At 42.0% G+C, this 21,821-nt stretch overlaps 1 protein-coding gene across 2 annotated transcripts; it reads right to left on the bottom strand.

Moving 5' to 3' along the window:
* Nucleotides 1–6,586: 6,586 nt before the first annotated feature.
* On the bottom strand, nt 6,587–21,739 carry CCT3 (chaperonin containing TCP1 subunit 3). 2 transcript variants are annotated; one of them, XM_004284559.3, is made up of 14 exons: nt 21,583–21,739; nt 19,650–19,711; nt 18,882–18,932; nt 18,730–18,792; nt 17,940–18,036; nt 15,532–15,649; nt 12,945–13,131; nt 11,887–12,036; nt 10,988–11,120; nt 10,726–10,807; nt 9,049–9,229; nt 8,038–8,283; nt 7,631–7,762; nt 6,587–6,917 (listed from the first exon to the last, which is right to left on the bottom strand). In XM_004284559.3, exons 1-14 carry the CDS (start codon nt 21,611–21,613, stop codon nt 6,813–6,815), a joined length of 1,638 nt encoding a protein of 545 aa, XP_004284607.1. In that variant the 5' UTR covers nt 21,614–21,739; the 3' UTR covers nt 6,587–6,812. The 2 variants fall into 2 exon arrangements, with proteins under 2 accessions (XP_004284607.1, XP_049551154.1); XM_049695197.1 differs by lacking the exon at nt 21,583–21,739 and adding an exon at nt 19,932–19,949.
* Between the last annotated feature and the right edge of the window lie 82 nt (nt 21,740–21,821).

Genomic DNA, 21,821 nt, shown 5'->3' with positions numbered 1-21,821 from the left:
GGCTTCTCTTGTTGCGGATCACAGGCTCTAGGTGCATGGGCTTCACTGCGACGCGTGAGCCCTAGAGCGCACAGGCTTCAGTAGTTGCAGCACATGGGCTCAGTAGTTGTGGCGCACAGGCTTAGTTGTTCTGCAGCATGTGGGATCTTCCCGGACCAGGGATCGAACCTGTGTGCCCTGTATTGGCAGGCGGATTCCTAATCATTGCGCCACCTGGGAAGTCCTTTCTTGTTTTTTTGTTTTTGGTTTGTTTGTTTTGCCTAATCCTAAAATTATTCTGGCTAATAAAAAATGCATACAGTACAATATTCATAAGGTACCAAAGGGTACCACCCCTATTCCCCAGCAACTTGGGTCCTTCCTTGAGACAACCACTATTATCAGTTTCTCATGTGTCCTTCATAAAATATTCTATGCATGCTCGAGTGTATGTTTTGTTGGGTTTTTTTTGGCCTCGCCATGTGGCATCTGGGATCTTAGTTCCCTGACCAGGGATCGAACCCGTGCCCCCTGCAGTGGAAGTGCAGTCTTAACCACTGGACTGCCAGGGAACTCCCTCAAGTGTGTGTGTGTGTGTGCACACTTGATAATACATATATACATATACATATATACACACATATATATGTATAATAAGATACAATGGAATCCACCGTTCTGCAGTTTGTTTTTTCACTTATACATTGAGGAATGTTCTGTATCAATGCACTTGGAGTTGTCTCATTCTCCAGTCTTTCATTGCAGGGTGGACGTTCCATGGGTATATTTAGCCAGAACCTTGATAGTATCCAACATTTTGCTACGGCAAACAACACTGAAAGGAATATCCCTGTATGAAAAGCATTTCATACATATTTGTAACCAAATCTATAGGATAAACACCCAGGAGTAGAATTGCCCAGTCAAGTTGCCCTCTATGAGGTTCATCAATTGACACTCACACCATGTCTGAGAGCCCATTTCCCCCACACCCTGGCAAGTGCTTACCAAACTTAATTTGCATTTCCCTATGAATAAGGTTAAACATCTCTTCATGCTTTATTAGTCATTTATTTTTTGCTTCTCTGGAGCTATTTATACACTTTGCCTATTTTTCTGAGGCCCTATCTTCTTTTTTTTTTTTTTTTTTTTTGGCAGTAAGCGGGCTTCTCACTGTTGTGGCCTCTCCCGTTGCGGAGCACAGGCTCCAGACACGCAGGCTCAGCGGCCATGGCTCACGGGCCTAGCCGGTCCGCGGCATGTGGGATCTCCCCGAACCGGGGCACGAACCCGTGTCCCCTGCATCGGCAGGCGGACTCTCAACCACTGCGCCACCAGGGAAGCCCGGCCCTATCTGCTTAATGGCCAAGTTCTAAAAGTTCAAGGAAATCAACTCTTGTATTGTTGCAAACATCATCCTCCCTCTCCCATTTGTTCTTTTTTTGCCATGCAAATATTCTATGTAGTTACATTTATTATTTTTCCCCACTCTGATAAGTATTTATTTATTTACTTACTTACTTACTTACAGCCACACTGTGCAACTTGCAGGATCTTAGTTCCCTGACCAGGGATGGAACCCGCGCCCTTGGTAGTGAAAGCGCAGAGTCCTAACCACTGGATTGCCAGGGAATTCCCCTGGTAAGTATGTTTTTAAATCTCGTGTCTTCTTCTAGTACTCTTATATTTAAATCTTTCAGTCGCCTGGAATTAATTTTGCTGTAATAAATGAAGAAAGGATCCAATTTAATTTTTTCCCCAAATGGCTACTCTAGGATAAACTAAAGTTTCCTTAAAAACTTTCATTTTTCTGGCCTTACTACCCAAAGCAATCTACAGATTTAATGCGATCCCTATCAAATTACCCATGACATTTTTCACAGAACTAGAACAAATAATCCTAAAATGTACATGGAAGCATAAAAGACCCAGAATTGCCAAAGCAATCCTTAGGAAAAAGAACAAAGTAGGAAGCATTGCCTTCCCAGACTTCGGACAATACTACAAAGCTATGGTAATCAAAACAGTGTGGTATTGGACTTCCCTGGTGGTCCAGTGGTTAAGACTCCATGCTTCCACTGCAGGGGGCGAGGGTTCAGTCCCTGGTTAGGGAACTAAGATCCCACAATCTGTGCAGTATGGCCAAAAAATTAAAAAAAAAAAAGATACCAGCGTGGTATTGGCACAAAAACAGATGGAACAGAATAGAGAGCCCAGAAATAAACCCACACACCTATAGATAATTAATCTTTGACAAAGGAGGCAAGAACATACAATGGGGAAAACACAGTATCTTCAGCAAGTGGTGTTGGAAAAGTTATACAGCCACGTGTAAATCAATGAAGTTAGAACACACCCTCACACCATACTCAAAAGAAACCTCAAAATGGCTTAAGACTTAAATATAAGACATGACACCATAAAACTCCTAGAAGAGAACATAGGCAAAACATTCTCTGACATAAATTGTACCAATGTTTTCTTAGGTCAGTCTCCCAAGGCAACAGAAATAAAAGCAAAAATAAACAAATGGGACCTAATCAAACTTACAAGCTTCTGTACAAAGGAAACCATAAACAAAACGAAAAGACAACCTATGTACTGGGGGAAAATATCTGCAAATGATGCAACCAACAAGGGATTAATTTCCAAAATATACAAACAGCTCATACAACTCCATAACAAAAAAACAAACAACCCAATTGAAAAATGGGCAGAAGACCTAAATAGACATTTCTCCAAAGAAGACATACAGATGGCCAATAGGCATATGAAAAGATGCTCATCATTGCTAATTATTAAAGAAATGCAAATCAAAACTACAGTAAATCAACCATACTGCAATAAAAATTAATTATACATAAAGAAAAACATACAATGAGGTACCACCTCACACCAGTCAGAATGGCCATCATTAAAAAGTTTACAAGGGCACTTTCCTGATGGTCCAGTGGTTAAGACTCCGTGCTTCCACTGCAGGCAGCACAGGTTCGATCCCTGGTTGGGAAACTAAGATCCCACATATCGCACAGTGCGGCTAGAAAAAAGAAAAAGAAAAAAAGTCTACAAATAATAAATTTTGGAGAGAGGGTGGAAAAAAGAGAACCCTCTTACACTGTTGGTGGGAACAGAAATTGGTGCAGCCACTATGGGAAACAGTATGGAGGTTCCTCAAAAAACTAAAAATAGAGTTGCCATGTGATCCAGCAATCCCACTACTGGACATACACCCAAACAAAACTATAATTTAAAAAGATACATGCACCCCCTATAGCAGCACTATTTACAATTGCCAAGACACACAATGGAATATTATCCATAAAAAAGAATGAAATAGTGCCACTTGCAGCAACATAGATGGACCTAGAGATTACCGTACTAAGCGAAGTAACTTAGAAAAAGACAAGGACCATATGATATCACTTACATGTGGAATCTAAAATACAACACAGGACTTCCCTGGCGGTCCAGTGGTTAAGAATCTGTGCTTCCACTGCAGGGGGCACGGGTTCAATCCCTGGTGAGGGAAATAAGATCCCACATGCTGTGTGGTGTGGCCAAAAAAGAAAGAAAAAAAAAAACCACAAATGAACATATCTACGGAACAGAAACAGACTCACAGACGTAGAGAACAGACTTGTGGTTGTTAGTAAGGGGTGGGGGTCGGGGAGGGAAGGATTGGGAGTTTGGGATTAGCATATGCATACTATCACATACAGAATGGATAAACAAGGTCCTACTGTATATAGCACAAGGAACTACATTCATTATCCTGTGATAAACCAGAATGGAAAATACGAAAAAGATGTCACTTTGCTGTACAACAGAAGAGCCACATAGCACAGGCAGATCAGCTTGGTGCTTTGTGACCGCCTAGAGGGGTGGGACAGGGAGTGTGGGAGGGAGATGCAAAAGGGAGGAGATATGGGGATATATGTATATGTATAGCTGATTCACTTGGTTATAAAGCAGAAACTAACACACCATTGTAAAGCAATTGTATTTCAATAAAGATCTTAAAAAAAATTTAGAGAAGTTATAATGCCATGAGAAAATGCCTCTGACCCCAATGCTAAGTGAAACTAACAGATGAGAAAAATGTTCTATATGTGTTGAGCTTTTTCTGTTCCTATTTTTCTTTTTCAATAAATAAAGTTTTGCACAGAAATAAGACTGGAAGTAAAAATAACAAAATACTAACAGTGGTTGGATTCAGATAAAGGGGCTTTGGATTCTTTAGAAAATCATTTCTATTTTTCTGTATTTAATATTCTTTTGGAACTTTAAAACAATCTTAAATCAACTATACTTCAATAAAACTTAAAAAAAATCTTTTCACTTTTCTTGAGAAAAAAAGTACTTGTACCCTCTGAGGTTATCAACTCTGGACTTGACAAGCAAAGATATAAGCAAGAGTCTTGGCTGAGTTCAAAGGGTTTCGGTAAATAATTCAAGCCTCCCCACCACCCCCAATACACCACTTTTGGGGGGCGGGGTGTGGAATAGGACTTACTTGAATCCAGGAATTTGCCAGGGAAGAACCATGACAAAGTCAAGGTGGCAGCAAAGTTGTGTTCATGGAATCATTTAGAGTTCACGCAGGCAACAAAGTGGCTTGGATAGCCTTTAATCACTTTTAAATTTAGCCTTTGAACAGCACAGAGGGGCTCTGAAAGCTAGACTGAAGAGTACAGATTGATCTAACATGCCAGGAGGAATTTTCATAGGTTCAGGAGACTTTGTAAGTCTTAAAAGAATAAAGAGGCACTGATGACAGGAGGGAAGACTACTATGTACAATTATCCAAGTGCTTAACCATTACAGCTGAAACCAGAATGGACCCAGAAAGGTGTTAAGGAACAAATGGGAGGCAATTCCTCCCTCCACAACTTCCAAGCACTACTTCTTCAAGATATTTTTATCTACTTGAGAATTAACTCATCTTTCTTTAAGGTCTTAAAGCTCTGAGGGAATTAACACTGCAAGTAAAGACGCAGGGATTTCAGCAAAAGATAGGTAGCCTTATTTCAGAGCCTCTCATTGAAGAGAAAAAGCTGAAGACTTCATTTTTTTTTTTTTAATTTTATTTTTGGCCGCGTTGGGTCTTCATTACTGTGAGGGCTTCCTCTAGTTGCAGCGAGCACAGGCTTCCCACTGCAGTGGCTTCTCTTATTGTGGAACACGGGTTCTAGGCACATGGGCTTCAGTGGTGTGGCACACGGGCTCAGGAGTTGTGGCTTGTGGCTCTAGAGCGCAGGCTCAGTAGTTGTGGCGCATGACCAGTGTCCCCTACACTGGCAGGTGGACTCCTAACCACCGTGCCACCAGGTAAGTCCCAAGCTGAAGACTTTAGACTGGGTTAAGCAGGAAGCTGAATACTAGGCATGAACACAGTCTCCAGAAGCCCTTTTCCACAGCACACCTCTGTTCAGGCAGCACAGCCGGCTGTAAATACACTTATAGAGGCAGACTGCCTACACAGGAATTCTAGGTCTGCCATTTATCAGCTTTGGGACCCTTGGACAAGCTACTTTATGCTTTGGATTCCCCATCATAAAATGGGGTTATTACCTACCTTATAGGGTCCTTTTGAGGATATGCAAAGTGAACAGAACGTATCTATTATACAATAGGCAATGTGTGCTAGCTATTATTATTCTACCTAGTATTCAACTTAGTAACACTAAGTCCCGTGGTCAGGGAGGAGACACAGTCTGATTGCATGAGTCATGAGGACAAAGGGGACAGTGGAAGGCCCAGAGGAAGGACTCCAAAGAAATCAAAGGCTAGCCCCACTTAGCTTCCAGCATCTCAGGGCCACTACATTTTTTTTTTGTCTTGATAAAAACAAAGCACAAAATGGGACTTACATCTTTTGTTTCTGCTTACAGGGAAAGCAGAGGTCCTACTGTGACACAAGCATGCCAGGAAAATAAGCCAGCAAGCCAAAATAGACTGGAATCAAGAACACCACTGGGGGCTTCCCTGGTGGCGCAGTGGTTGAGAGTCCACCTGCCAATGCAGGGGGCACGCGCTTGCGCCCTGGTCCGGGAAGATCCCACATGCCGCGGAGCGGCTGGACCCGTGAGCCATGGCCGCTGAGCCTGCGCGTCCGAAGCCTGTGCTCCGCAACGGGAGAGGCCACAACGGTGAGAGGCCCGCGTACCGCAAAAAAAACCCAAAAAACAACAACACTGGGAGAGGGCAGAGAAAAAGAATTCTAGGTATGATAGGAAGGATTCTGAAAAGTTACAGGATACAGTACAGAAACAGATGCTCTATGTCCTTTAGGATAAATGCCTGAGCCCTAGCATGTACTGGGTGTTGCTCTACGTACAACCACATACAAGGAACACCCGTGGTTTGGACAGGTTCTTCCTGTTCTTTGAGTGGTGAATGCAAGGTGGTACGTTTTTAAGCTTTACAATATCATGCTTTGAACTCCAAGAGCCTTCGCAACCAGCATCTACTGAGAAGTCTGAAGAATACCCTCTCAAGGAGGCAAAGATACTGAATGACCTCATTCCCATCTCTTCCCAGTAAGGTTTTTTGCCTCTTCCCTCCTTGCCAGGAGGCAGGCAAGGTTGAAGAACAAATAACCACCATCTCAAATGACTTAGATTTAATCATCGGAAGCAAACTAAATGGAAAGCTTACAATAGAGAAGAATTACATGTCAGTGCCTTTTGCAAACTGAGCTGGGACAGAAAGGGACTGGGGCTGCCCCTCAACCCAATCTCTTCCAAACAAAGACATCCACAGTGTCCCTGGCAGTCTGGCTCAGGGAAGGGGGAGACTGTTGGCTCTGTGCGTTGAGGTTGCCTTGCCACCGCTCACTCCTGGCCAGCATCAGGAGCCCCGCCTTGCTGGCTCTGGTCATCACCCTTTTTTTTGTGGCCTGATACGATGTCATCAATCCGCAGCAGTAGAACTGCCGTCTAGGAGAAAAACCACAGCCCCAAAGAGGTTAGCAAAGAAGGGAAGGACACTTGTTTTCTTTTAGACGTATCACCTAGCTCCTCCTATATAATTACCATTTTATCTGAAATCTACCCTTTCAGAGTCTTGAACGTAAAATGCAGTTCTCGGTCAGCAAGGGATGCAGCCTGTGCTACGTTACCTTGCCTTTTTTTTTTCCTTCTTTTTTTTTCTTTTGGCCATGCTACACAGCTTGTGGGATTTTAGTTCCCCAACCAGAGATTAAACCCGGGCCCTCAGCAGTGACAGAACGGAATCCTAACCAATGGACTGCCAGGGAATTCCCTTTTTTTTTTCTAATTAAAAAAATTTATTTTTGGCTGCACTGGGTCTTAGTTGTGGCATGCAGGACCCTCTTAGTTGTGGCATGTGGACTTCTTAGTTGCAGCATGCGAACTCTTAGTTGCGGCATGCATGCGGGATCTAGTTTCCCGACCAGGGATCAAACCCGAGCCCCCTGCGTTGACAGCACGGAGTCTTACCCACTGGACCAGGGAAGTCCCCCTACCTTGCTTTTTAAATGAGCTAAATATAAGTAGGGGGATGGAATTCCTTGGGAGATCTTTTGGGGAATACTCTGCCTTCTATCCCCCCCTCCTCAAGACTGGACCAAACACAGTTTTCTGGTTATCTGGAAATTAACAGCACAGCATATGTCTTAAGAGTGCCTCACCTCCACTGCTGTCTTATACGTTTGCAGCTTTACAGCCAATGGTTCCCAGATGCCCAGTTCTTTCATGTCCACCAAAGTACCTGTCTCACCATTTACGCCCCAGGTCTCACAATTCTCCTGGGTGTGCTTGGCCTATAGTTGGAACAAGCATAAATAATTAAAGGGGAAAATACTAGGGACAAGTAAGCTGACAGAGACCATTACATAAAAATCAAATACACTGCACTGATAAGGTAGGGATAAGAGGAAATGGCAATGACAACAAACAAATCAAAAATTAAGAAAGAGAAGAGATTTTAAAGGAACAAGCTACCAGGAGAACCTGGAAAGACAGACATGAACTACCCTCTTAGGCCAAACACAGCTTTTCCTACCCCATCAAGAGAAGACCATGGAAAGGAACTCACCCGAAGGGAGGTAAGTAGACGGATGGTGCTGGCCCCACAGTTTTGAATAAGGGTACGAGGGATGACCTCTAGGGCTTGGGCAACAGCCCGATATGGCCATTGTTCCACACCAGTCATGGCCTTGGATTTTTCTGTCAAGGCATGAGCCACAGCCATCTCAGAAGCCCCACCCCCAGGCACCAGCTGAGGGTCCAGGAGAACATTGCGGCACACCTGCATGGCATCCTGGAGGTTGCGTTCTACTTCCTTGGGAAAGCAAACAAAGAGTATAAAGCCAGAGCTTGATGACTCAAGGACAAATCAGAAGCACCAAAGGACTTCCTGACTGCCAAATTCGGTAAACCACCAAGGAGGGCAAACTAAGAAAGGTCCTTCAAACCTTTTGGGCAGGGCAGATGCTACTAACTCTGGAAAAACACATTAACTACAACTGCAACAAGGCCAGGGGGAATGTGGTATCACTCTGGGATGTTAGGCTTTTGTCCATTGTGCTTGACAGACCTATAACCTTACTCTGTCCTGTCTAGCTGTGTACTCTAGGAGGCTGCACAGTGTAGTGGAAACTCTCTGCTTACTAGCTATATGCCTTTGGTAAAATACTTAACCTCACTAAGGAAAAAAAAAGTAATATTTATAATTTCAACTTAAAAAACAAGGAAACAGTGGTTGCTAGTGGATGGGGAAATGATGAGCCATTGTTCAATGGGTATAGTGTCTCAATTTTTTGAGATAAAAAAAGTTCTGAAGATCTGTTGCATGTGAATATGAATACACTTAAAACTGCTGTAACTGTACACTTAAAAATTATTCAGATGATAAATTTTACATTAAAAAAATTTAAACCATGATTAAAAATAAAAATATTTAAAAAATAAGAAGAGAGAGATTTGTGGCTTCAGATGGCAATTAAATAACTATAAATGCGCAACAGGATAATTTTAGGCTCTCTGGGAAACTCTCAAGAAATGGAATGACCTGGATCATTCAGTCACACTTCCAAGGCTGACTTACCGAGAGAATCTCTTTGCTGGCCCCCCGTAGGAGAATGGTGCAGGCCTTGGGGTCTCTGCACTCAGTGATGAATGTAAAGTACTCATCTCCAATTTTCTTGATTTCCAACAGGCCTGCCCCTGTGCCAACATCTTCTTCTCTCAGTTCCTCTGGTCGGCTGACTATTCGGCCCCCACAGGCTCTATTGATTAGATGGGGAGAAGGCGGACAGGGAGAAGACCAGATGATGTCAAATACTTTTACTCATCTTCCTGGTCCTTAGGGTCTGTGGTGGGGTGTAAGGGTTAAGGGCCAAAGTGGACTGCTAGCAACACTTCTACCTAACTCGAGAGGTCTTGGTTGCCTGGTGAAATAGATTTCCAAATATATAGGTGAAGTTTCCTTAAACTAATATGGCTTTATAAGTGAAAGTGTGCATACCTAAGGCAACTACTGTAACGAGATACAAGTTAATTCAAAGTATACTTAGTGGACCCTAAAATTGGGACAAATGAATTCTTATGCATATCTGACCAAGTGTATAACACATAATGGTCATTTCTAGATAGAACTCATCCTATAATGCCCAGTTAGATCTCAAGGCCAATAACAGGACTGTACTAAAGACAATGTAAAGCTCAAGCAAGAAATAAGGTGATTAGGTACATAAGTATATGTCTCACCCAGTTTTAATAAATATAGGGCTAATTTTTTTTTTTCTTTCGTGGTACGCGAGCCTCTCACTGTTGTGGCCTCTCCCGTTGCAGAGCACAGGCTCCGGACGCGCAGGCCCAGCGGCCATGGCTCACAGGCCCAGCCGCTCCGCGGCATGTGGGATCCTCCCGGACCGGGGCACGAACCCGTGTCCCCTGCATCGGCAGGCGGAATCCCAACCACTGCGCCACCAGGGAAGCCCATGTGGGGCCAATTTTTTATTTGTCACTTTTTCCCCACGCATGGGCATGTAGAGTCAACTATGTATATGTATGTATGCCGAGCCATTTCAGAGAAAGCGTTTTAAGTATAAAATTGGATTTGGATCTATGGCATATTATGTGATGTTAGGATAGACTTACCTTTTAAAAAAAAAATTACTCTTAAAAATAGATGGTATCTGAGCCTAGATATTTGTGCTGAAGTAGTAGTGCAATCTAAGGTTGCATTAACAGCAGCTGAGGATCCAATCAAGGTAATTGTTGGATCTGCTATATTCTGAGCTAGTTAAAACAGACTAATCTGAAATGGATCCCTACACCAAGGTAGTGATCATAGATGTCTAAGCATAAGCTGTTCACTACTGGTTAGGAGCAGCAGAGTCTCATGCAGCAGATAACTGTTACTCTAGATAGAGAACTTCTTCTTCTTCAAATACTTATTTACTTACTTGGCTGCACTGGGTCTCAGTTGCAGCATGCAGGAACTTTAGTTGTGGCACATGGGATCTAGTTCCCTGACCAGGGATCGAACCCAGGCCCCCTGCATTGGGAGTATGGAGTCCTAGCCACTAGACCACAGGAAGTCCCTAGACAGAGGGCTTCTGAAGAGGGCAGATGGCTAAACCCAGGTTATTTCCATCTGTAAATAATTTGGCTGGCTTTATCCTATGCTAAACTTTTTCAGATAAAGATGACTATATTATGAAGCTACAAAATAAAAACACATGGGAAGGAGAATCTTATTTTTACCTGGCCTACTCACCTAGCAATGCGATTATTGTCTGTCTTCCGGACTCTGCGGATGGCTGTGATATTGGCCCGCATGAGGTAGTGCTGAGCTAAATCTGCAAGAATAGAGGTGTCAAGCTGGAAACCAGAAACCCTGGGTTCTGAACAGGTTTTATCCTCCACGTACCCTAACCATCACATGTTAATTATGTTCAGTGTATGACAACATGCGAGGAAAAAAATCACCGACCCTCTTCTACCACAACAATAGTCTGGAAAAATGAATGTAGTCCTACCCGAGATGCCCTTTTCTGTGATGACCACGTCTGGCTTCAGATGGATAATGTCCTCACAGAGCTGCTGAATGTACTCTTCTTCCATTTGGAGGATTCGGGTGAAGTCTTCCTCTCGTGTGATCTCAATGTCAGTCTATGTGGTGAAGAAAAGTCACTCTGAATTAAAAATTTTGGATTGGTGAAGCTCTTTAGGGTCATCCCACCTACCATACTCCCTCCATCCAGCACTCTCATGTATCCCAGAAAGCATGAGTTAGAATAAGCCACGACCCAACACCTCATAAGCCACTTTAGCTCCAGCAGTCATCTAGTTTAACCCCATTTAATTATAAAGCAACTGGAATGCTAAGTCACAATGTAATTAGTGGAGTCTGGCTAAGGTCTCTAGCCACTTAGTTCAATGTTTCCTCTGACCTGTCAGTGTGCATGGTAACTCAGCGTCTTAATTCTTCCCACTAATAAATCGATTCTTGTTGCCAACCACTGTTTGATAAGCTTCAATTACTTTGTTTTATCCAAGGGTGATGGAGCCTTGTAAGCTTCCTGCCCTCTGGAAATTCTTTGGCACTTCAAAGCTCAATTAACTCCTACTCTATGTTCTACTGATGCATTATGAAAGGTGGCATGATAGTGTGAAATTGAAGCCGAACAGAGCTGGGTTCAAATTCTGATTTGGCCAATACCAGCTGTGTTCCTCAAGCAATTAACCTAACTTCTCTGAGGTGTAGATCCCTCATCTGTAAAATGGAAGTCAGTATCACCTGCTGTAAAGGGTAGTTGTAAGAATCAGAGATTACTTGTAAAGGTCACAGAGTAAGCATGTAACAAACTTTTTAATTCCCTTGCCCATATTAACAGATTCTTACATCAAATTTAAGGAATAGGGCCAGGGACATTACCTGGCTTTCTCCTTTCTTGTATTCCAGAGAAGAATCCAGCAGCACGATGCGAGGGTTCTTAATATAGCGCCGCATCCGCGGATGGGTCACATCCTTGTTAATCATGACTCCACGTAACACACACGAGTCTTCAATGATGCCGCCAGGTATCTGAGCAAAAGAACCACTTCAATCCACAACGAGGAGACAATTTCTCAACTCCCTGCCCAGACATTCATCTTTCCCAAATAACCACCATTTCAGATTTTTAAAGTATCTTTTTTCCATGAACCTCTAAAACAACTACAGTTGCAATCATATTTCTTTCTCTCTAGGAAGCACATCAATCTTAGCACATGATACACAATTTGAAGGTTGGCTGAGACAGAAATTCAGTGATTGACAGATTTAAAGGGGCACAGGGACTTCTCTGGTGGTCCAGTGGGTAAGACTCTGCACTCCCAATGCAGGGGGCCTGGGTTTGATCCCTGATCAGGGAACTAGGTCCCGCATGCGGCAACTAAAAGATCCTTCATGCTGCAATGAGGATCCCGCGTGCCGCAACTAACACCTGGCGCAGCCGAATAGATGGAGAATCACGCAATACTTCTTAAAAAGAAAAAAAAGGGTGCAGATCTCTACTTCCTGAAAGATATTTCCATGAATTTTAGACATAGGGCTCCATCTATTGGCCACAAGATATTAATGCTACTTTTAAATCTTAAATTATAATAAAGATGGAGAAAGCATTCTGGGGCTTATTAGCGCTATGCTGTAGAGCTCTTGTTTATTTCCTGACCCAGTGGCTGTTATGTACACAAATGCACAAATACAGACACAAAAATAAGCCTTTCTCTTGCCCCTGTAGACCCTGTGTAGGGACAGCAGTGAAGCTAACAGAATTATTTCAGATACCTCTTTGGCACCCTCTTTTTCAAGTTTTTTTTTCCAGGTAGCAAATACTCTTCTTCCTGGTTCTAATAATAAAAATATCTTGCTCTGATTTAAACTTATTTCCTCCACAAGTGTCTCATTCTAGGAAATAATTTGTCTCCAAAGTACACACTCAAAGAGTTTACCTTTTCTACCCTTGCATATTTCTTGATGTCAATCTCCTTCCGACCGTTCTCCTCAAACTGTACAGTTTTGACAGCATCCAGGGCAATGTTGCAAGCCAAAGAAGACCACCGACTGATTACTTTGGTAGTAATGGAGCTGTTGATGATGTTCAGCATCGCATCTCGGTTACTGGTGTCAACAGGGGTACTGGAGAAAAGAAAAACGAATAATATGCTCAGTGGGATCTTGGATGTTTATGGAAGTCCTCATCTGTATCTTGATGACTATAATAGTGGGCCAACAGGCAGAACAAGGGGAATCTGTTCCTTTGTAGGAAACTAAGTGTTATCAAGAAGTAACTTTGTCCACCCTCTGCCTTTTAGCAAGATTATAATTAACCCATCCCTGAAAGGTGTCTCAAATCCCTGAGTAATCTGTTCTCATGTCTGACAACTCTCCACACTTAGAGTTTACAGTAAAATAATTTCTTTACCTTCTGCTCCAACCAAATAAACTCTATTACTTTCACAACTTGGGTCAAGACACATTTTATCTTTGAAACCTCATCCTGTAACTAGCAAATTCTGAGAGCTCCTCTTGAGAATCACCATCGGTCTGTGCTATCCATTTGGACAACTGATTCTATTTTACCTAGCATCATAATACATGGTGCGCCACAGTGTTTTTATGTGTTTAGTCTCCTCCGACGAGACTATAAATTTGTACATGGCAAGACTATCTAGTAAGAGACCTTGGATACCACCTTGTCCAAATTTTCACATACTGTTGAAATCCCTTTTATTAACACAGTAAGACACACAATAAGCAATCATTAAATAGTTGCTGAATTATGTATTTTAGGGAAAAAGCAATAGCTCCAAAAATATTATCTAAGATATACAAGCAGTTATTGCTTGATTAAAAAAAAAAAAAATGAATGATTCAGCTCCAAGTATTCAATAAATCCTTTGTGTACTCTACATTCTTACAAAGTTTACTTCATAAAAATGTTTTTTTTTTTTTTTTTTGTAGTACGCGGGCCTCTCACTGTTGTGGCCTCTCCCGTTGTGGAGCACAGGCTCAGCGGCCATGGCTCACGGGCCTAGCCGCCCCGCGGCATGTGGGATCTTCCCAGACCGGGGTACGAATGCATGTCCCCTGCATCGGCAGGCGGACTCTCGACCACTGCGCCACCAGGGAAGCCCCATAAAAATGTTTTAAATCAAACACCTCCTTCTGTTAAGAGTGCTAGACAGATATTATCATATACTTTGTTTCTTAACAGCAGGAAGTACAATACAAAGCTCACCAAATTGCTAGGTGCTTGTGTACCCGACAACCTAAGGATATGAGTAGAAAATGATAGGTTTTAATTAATTAATTAAAAATGAATTTATTTAATTAATTGACTTATTTTTGGCTGTGTTGGGTCTTCGTTGCTGCGTGTGGGCTTCCTCTACTTGTGGTGCACGGGCTTCTCATTGTGGTAGCTTCTCTTGCTGCGGAGCACAGGCTCTAGGCGCGCAGGCTTCTGTAGCTGTGGCTCGCGGGCTCTAGAGCGCAGGCTCAGTAGTTGTGGCTCATGGGCTTAGTTGCTCCACGGCATGTGGGACCTTCCCAGACCAGGGCTCGAACCTGTAACCCCTGCACTGGCAGGCGGATTCTTAACCACTGGGCCACCAGGTAAGTCCCAGGTTTTATTTTTTATTTATTTTTTTTTTTGCGGTACACGGGCCTCTCACTGCTGTGGCCTCTCCCGCCGCGGAGCACAGGCTCCGGACGCGCAGGCCCAGCGGCCATGGCTCACGGGTCCAGCCGCTCCGCGGCATGTGGGATCCTCCCGGACCGGGGCACGAACCCGCGTCCCCTGCATCGACAGGCGGACTCTCAACCACGGCGCCACCAGGGAAGCCCCCAGGTTTTATTTTTTAAACAACCTTTTTAATCAGAAAAATTTTGCATTCTGTATCATGTTCTTACTTAACTGACATTTCCTCAAGTAGAAGTCACACATTCCTATATTCCTTTTATTACCTTATAGCACTCAGCAAACACAGACTAACAGCAAGCCCTGTGATAACTAGAGAGGATTCAAATAGCATTTTCAGTACCAGTCCTTTTGATTTTAATGAAAACCCCTGGCTACCATCCTCCACAGTACTTTAGAGAGAGTACTGACTGAATTAGTTATAATCATACACGATGGTAGGGTATTTTAAGCCCTGAATAATTATCTAACTCCTTAACTTATTTCTCCCACTAGAATCTAAAACTGCAGAATAGCTTTATTTTACTTACTACACATTTCCCATAGCAGTGCCTAACACGGAAACTAGCAGACTGCATATAACCAAAATATATTTTGAAGAATTAAACCTAGCTTCTTTTATTTGTCTGCTTTGCATCCTTTGCCATTTTCTAAAAACTTTTATTTCTCTTATCCTTCCCTTCATTTTGCTCCCCTCTTTGTTTCTCCTTCTCACAAAATAATACCAGGGTATAAACTACCGGTGATGTGCTCGGTCTTCCTTTATCATCTAAGAACAGATTAGTCTTCCAGGCCTCCCATAGTTGACACTACCCATTTCTGGTCCCCACCTCCAATACCTTATTTTCTTAAGGGTGCTGATCATATCGTCCAAAGCCCTGCGGTAAGCACTGATCACCACTGTTGGGTGCATCTGCTGCTCTAGGAAGTGCTCAGCCACAGATAACATCTCCCCTGCTGAAAAAAGATACATACACCGTAACATTTTGAAAAGTACCTGGATATCAAGGCAACTTCATTATGCTTCTAAAAATACCTGCTCTTTTTTCTAAAGTAGGTTTCCCCAAAAGTATGCAAATACTATTCCAAATTTTATACTTTGTACAAGCAAATTCAGAAAAAAAAATTCTCATCAGATATATTTTAAATGATCAAAGATTGATCCCAGGGTTGACTTATTCTTGTGATCTTACTAAATATTTGTTCCCAGTTTCCTAAACAAATGGTAAACATTTTCCCGAAGACTCTAAAGTTGAAAGAAAAATAAAGGAAAATTGACTTGCTTATTATTTCAATACCTAGCATGTAGTCAAACTGCTGGAACTGAAAACAAACAAAACCCACAAAACTTTGTATCTGCAAGAATACCCATAAAAATTTACAAAATTTACCCTCTGGAAGAGGGATTATTGGTAAAATGTCCCTTCCTTTTAAAAACTGTCCTTACTTTCTAATTCTAATTGACACACACACACACACACACACACACACACAAAAGCTTCTTTCTAAAAAAAGTTTTAAAGAGGAAAAACGATTATTTTGGTCAAAAAAGGACCTTCTGCACAAAGGGCTTGTACTACCAGGTCCACTGACACTAATTTTTAAAATGTACACAAATGTGTAAAAGTTCACATGTATACTCTTTGGCATGTGCTCAAATGTTTGATTTCAATACTTTAGAATTCCTAAGTGACCATCATGTATATTAATAGAAAGATAATCAAATATTTTGAAACATGCTCTAATAAGTTAACTTAGAAAAGACTATACCCTGTTAAAGAAGAATCAGAACAGTATCACAGAAGAAAGATATCTTCAGAAATGGCAGTTTTGGTTTTTTAAAAGCTACCTAAGTCTAAGAAACCTAGACTCATGGATACTTACTTAATATCTCCACGAGATTTAACTAAGATTACCAGCTAAAAAATTCTGCCTGATACCTAAAGCTCATCTTCTACCCAAATAAGTGAAAAAGCATATGGAGTCTTACCTACTTCTTTCATCCTCCAAGTTTCTCTTCAAAGTACAGAACTAGCCATATGTAATTAATTCTCAATCCACAAAAGAACTGGATCTAAAGATGTGATTAGTTGGTGGTGACTCAAGCAAATTTCCACCCAACTCACCATTCTCAAAATGCAATACAAAGGCATTTAAAAATTAATTTTTAAAAAGTTCATATAATAATAATTTTGTTAAGGATTCTATTTTTAGGCCTGTGGACCAACACTATAAACTGGCATATCCTAATTAGAAAATAGTTTTTTTCTCAATTCCTAAAAACATATTGCTACAGATTTTCATTTTCTTAAATTAATTAATTTTTTAATTTTTATTTTTGGCTGTGCCACACGGCTTGTGGGATCTTAGTTCCCGGACCAGGGATCAAACCCACCCCCTTGGCAGTGAAAGGTGGAGTTCTAACCACTGGACCACCGGGGAATTCCCATGTAACACATGTAAACAAGTGTCCTTTACGTGGTATATTTAGTGGCACATTTTCCACATTTTTTGAGCATTTTCTTGTTGATTTCACTGTTTAAAATGGCCTAAGTATCGTCCTAAAGTACTATCTAGTTTTCCTACGTGCAACAAAGCTGTAATGTGCCCTGTACAGACAATAACTTACAACATAAGATTTGTTCAGGCCTAAGTTATAGTGCTACTGGGCATGAGTCCAGTGTTAATAAATCAACAATATATATTAAATAAGGTATCTTTAAAACAAACAAAACATAAAACGTATATATTTATGCACTGATAAATATGTGACTGGAGGCTTGAGGAACCTAACCCCATACTCCCCCCGGAGTGATGGTTTAGTATTCACTAATTCAGTGTTTGTGGTGACTTTATAGAATATAACTTATTGTGAGTAATGACAATGGACTGTATTTTATTCAACCAGATTTGCAAAGCTCATCCTATACCACGATGAACATTTTATGCTCAGCTGGAGAGAATACACAGAAAATTAGCAAAAAGTTCTTTAAACATTTATAATTAGTGGATTGGTAAAAATGTTCTTCTTAAAATATGACTCAGGGGACTTCTTTGGCAGTCTAGTGGTTAAGACTCCATGCTTCCACTGCAGGGGGTGTGGTGGATTCCATCTCTAGTCAGGGCACTAAGATCCCACATGCCGCGCGTTGCGGCCGAAACAAAACAAAAATATCTGACGTTATTTCTGGCAAAAATCTTATGTTTCAATCTAATTTTCCTTATCAACCTTCCATTCTTTTCTTACCAAGAATAATTACAGATGTGGTCCCATCTCCAACCTCTTCATCCTGTGTCCGGCTAATTTCAATCATGGACTTGGCTGCTGGATGCTGTACTTGAATCTGAAAGAAAGACCTCTTAACCCATTCTGCTTGGTCCTAACTCTTGAGCTTCTTGCTTCCACACTGACTCCCTTTTATTGTTTTACCACAGCTTTAAAGATTAAAAGTGGCCCCTAAGAGATCTAAGTAAAACACCTTTCCAAGTCTTTCTTTTTGGGGAAAAATGCATTAGGACAACTTAACTACTGAAGTTTCTTGAGAACAGAACAGTATCTTTTAGCTTATTTATTGCGAACACCATTGTTGTGGTTGAATTGTGTCCTCTGAAAGAACATGTTGATGTCTCATCCCCTGAAAACTGTATTTGGAAATAGGGTCTTTGCAGATGTAACCAAGTTAAAATGAGGTCACAGGGGTAACCAGGGTACGTTCTAAACCCAACCACTGGTGCCCTTATGAGACACACAAGAAAATGCCATATGACAGAAGGGGAGTTTATAAGCCAAGGAATGTGGTCAAGCATCAGAAGCTATAAGAGGAAGGATTCTTCCCTAGAGCCTTCATAAGGAGCATGGCACTGCTGACACCCTAAGTTTGGACCGCCAGCCTCCAGTCCATGTGAATAAATTTCTGTTGTTTCAAGTCACAGTCTGTGGTAACTTGCTACAGCAGCCCAAAAAAGCTAATCATTATTTACATTATCTCTTTATGTATCCTTTATAAAATGTTACAAAGCAAAACGAAAAGTCAAACCTCTCGAAGAATAGCATTGCCATCATTGGTCATCACGATGCCTCCCATTGGGTCCAAAAGCATCTAGGACAAAAGCAAAAGTTATATTTAAGTGTCCCAGAAAACAGAAAGGGAAAATCTGTAGTCGAAGTTTCAGTATGAGATAAGCCTACCTTCATCATAGACTTGGGTCCCAAACATGTTCGGATGATATCTGCAATAGTCTATGGAAAGAAAATACAAAACATGTAAGCACAAATCAGAAGATGGTGAGTGTGTTAGGGGAAGAGGCATGAGTAACCCACAGAGCCAGTGTTTTAACAAGGACACTTCCAAAGTAGGGTTGGCGACCACTTTAAATACAGCACGCCACATGGCTAGATTCTGTTCTTTGCTTTTTCCACTTTGGGAATGTTTTCTGGATGCAGAATAAATAACTTTTCACAAGGAAAAAAAGAGACATGCCTTCCAGAGCTTCAGTTTCCCAGCAGTCCAGATAACTGAAGGTCCGTGTATTTGTATTTCTTTCCATGATAGTAGCCTCCACCCCACGCTAATTAGATCTAGGGCTTTTTCATTCTTTCATTCAAAAGATATTTACTGAATACCTACCTATCCAGGATCTACAATGAGTACTAGGAATACAAAAGGGAATTAATACAGTTCTTCCCTTCAACTAACTCAGTCTAGTATGGGAGACAAACACAAATAGAATATTATGAGACAACGTACAGCAATAGAATATGCACAAGTTAATGTGAGAAGACCATTAGGCCTAGCTCAGAGAGGGAAGGCTTCCTTCTCCTTATCACCGAGAGGGAAATATCCTGAAGGAACGGAAGTCAACTTTTCCTCTGCCAAATTGCAAACAAATACAGAAATACTAGGGAAGGCAGCTACAGGCAAACTATTATAAACAACTTAAAAGATGTGCTACCTACCTTGGCAGCATTGATGTTTCCAGATTGAACTTTTCTTCCAGATTCACGCTTTGTGTTCTGGCCTAAAATATATAAAAACAAAAGGCAACAGCTCAGGACTGCCACACTGTATATAAGCTATTTATTCCCCGATCTTTGAAAATAAAAACACCCAGGTTTCATCATGTATATATGAATTAAAGCTTATCAACTTGTACTCTTTAAATATGTGCAGCTTATTGTATGTCAACTATACCTCGACAAACTGTTAAAAAGTAAACGTACATACTTATGGCTACTTACTTCTTTATTTACTTCAACCCCTGGTATATGAAGAAACAATCCATAAAGCTTCAACTTTGGAATCCTGGTCATCACTTTCCCTCTAGCAAAACATTCATGTATTTACAGCAAGAATTCATAACCTGAGATCTGCGATCCGTGAGATTCTCAAAGGGCTGGTGTCTCTAAAAGCATCAATCTCTCCTTTACGTAAAAAGGGAGTTTGGGGGTTCATATTCTCCTACTTGGATATGGGGAATCATACTGACAGTCCTCGCATAATTACTGATAGTGCCCCCCACTGTGCTGTGGAATGAGAACACACACTCAAGTGTCTGGGTCTGCCAAGATAGTCACTTCATGCTTGGACATAACAAGAATGCCTCAGTTACCCATTTACCATTAGGAAGAGCTGACTACGTATTTTATAAGGAGCCTAACTGGATACAGCCACTAATGCCAGAGATTAACGTGGACCTCCAAAGGGCTGCACAATGCACCACTCAGTCACCCCAGGGCCCTCTCAATGGGAGAGAAGCCAAAGACTATAACTGAACCTAAGTAACGTCTCACTCCTCTCTCCAAATTATATTTTCCCTACAATTTGCTGTAAAATTTTTGATCCAGTCCCATCAAAACTAAACACAATTCTCAGGACTTCGATTCCTATTTCAGACAGTGATAACTAAAATCCTGCATGGACCTTTCTGATGGATTCATCAGAAAAAACAGGGTTTTTTTCTGGGTTAAGTGAATTCTTGTCTGAAAACAGTTATTTTCCAGGTATAGACAAAATAGATAAAATCTTGGAATAGCATTCCTCTACAAAGAAGATGGTGAGGGAGGGAAAATGGCTAGTCAGGCAGCTCAAATGCTCTTGCAAATAGGATACAAAAGTTACACAGGTTGGAATCATACCAAGGGAAGACAAGGGAAATGGGACTCGTAAGTAAGGAATGAAATCTGGGATGTTCCCGAAGGGTAAAGAGAACCAATCGAGGAATCTGGGAAAACTCAGCTGGTAAGTGGGAAAGATTACAACGGAGGGGACACTTGAGGGAATAATTACATCTAAGCCAGACCAGTGAGGGAAGCAGGGTTACTTCGTGAAAAGGGGTTGACTAACAGAAATTCAAGAGGATGGCTACCGAAGAGGAAGTGGCCAAGGATACCACTCACTGTTTTGACAGACCCTCTTTTAAACAGCTGTATCTCCTTATCTCATTTAAGCCTCACAATCCTATGAGGAAATACTGTTAACCCTAATAACAAAGATGGAGCCATTTTCAATCAAGCAGTTTGGCCGAGGCTACACCGTTACGAAGGGATGGGCCAAGATTATAAAGCTAGGCCAAACTAAAAAATCTTTATTCATTCAGCTACACACTGAAAATCGCTCAAGGAAGAGTGCAAGGGCGGGGGTTGGGGGTGAAGAACGGAACGCCGTTTCGTTCAACAGGCTCGGCGACAGGAAGGTCAGTTTGCATTTGCCAAGACAGGGGAATGGGTTAAGAGAAGAGAGGAAAACGGGAGAAGGGGCTTCCAAAATTAACGACTGGAAGGCTCAGTGGCCGGACCTGAGCGGGACTGGGCTGAGGCAAGGCTGTAAAGTGCGGAAAAAGAAGGGTGGTGAAGACGGGGGGGTCCCTTCCCCGGCTTTCCCACAACTCACTAAGCACGAGTACCGGACGATGGCCCATCATGGCGGCGCGATGCAGAGCCGTGTACCCCGAGCTGGGAGAACCAGCAGAACCTTCTGGAGAGAGAGAACCAGCGAAGCCCAGAAAACGCTGCCTCCACAGGGCTCACACGCAAACCCGCTACTCTCCGGGTCGCCACCAATCACCGCACCCACCTCACTGACCGGCACGCACACAGACCAATTGACATTCTTAGACCCGCCCCCTACGT

The sequence above is a fragment of the Orcinus orca genome, chromosome 1 (assembly GCF_937001465.1).
Source record: "Orcinus orca chromosome 1, mOrcOrc1.1, whole genome shotgun sequence".
Taxonomy (NCBI): domain Eukaryota; kingdom Metazoa; phylum Chordata; class Mammalia; order Artiodactyla; family Delphinidae; genus Orcinus; species Orcinus orca.
This window is presented reverse-complemented; position numbering and strand designations above follow the sequence as displayed.

What these genes read in the sequence shown, in the direction of transcription:
- CCT3 (XM_004284559.3), bottom strand. Translation starts at nt 21,613, where the DNA reads ATGATGGGCCATCGTCCGGTACTCGTGCTTA. An exon ending in AGCACCCTTAAGAAAATAAG is followed by an intron (nt 13,132 to 15,531) that starts GTATTGGAGGTG and finishes TCTTTTCTCCAG; the next exon opens with TACCCCTGTTGACACCAGTA. An exon ending in GTCTACTTACCTCCCTTCGG is followed by an intron (nt 7,763 to 8,037) that starts GTGAGTTCCTTT and finishes TTCCAACTATAG; the next exon opens with GCCAAGCACACCCAGGAGAA.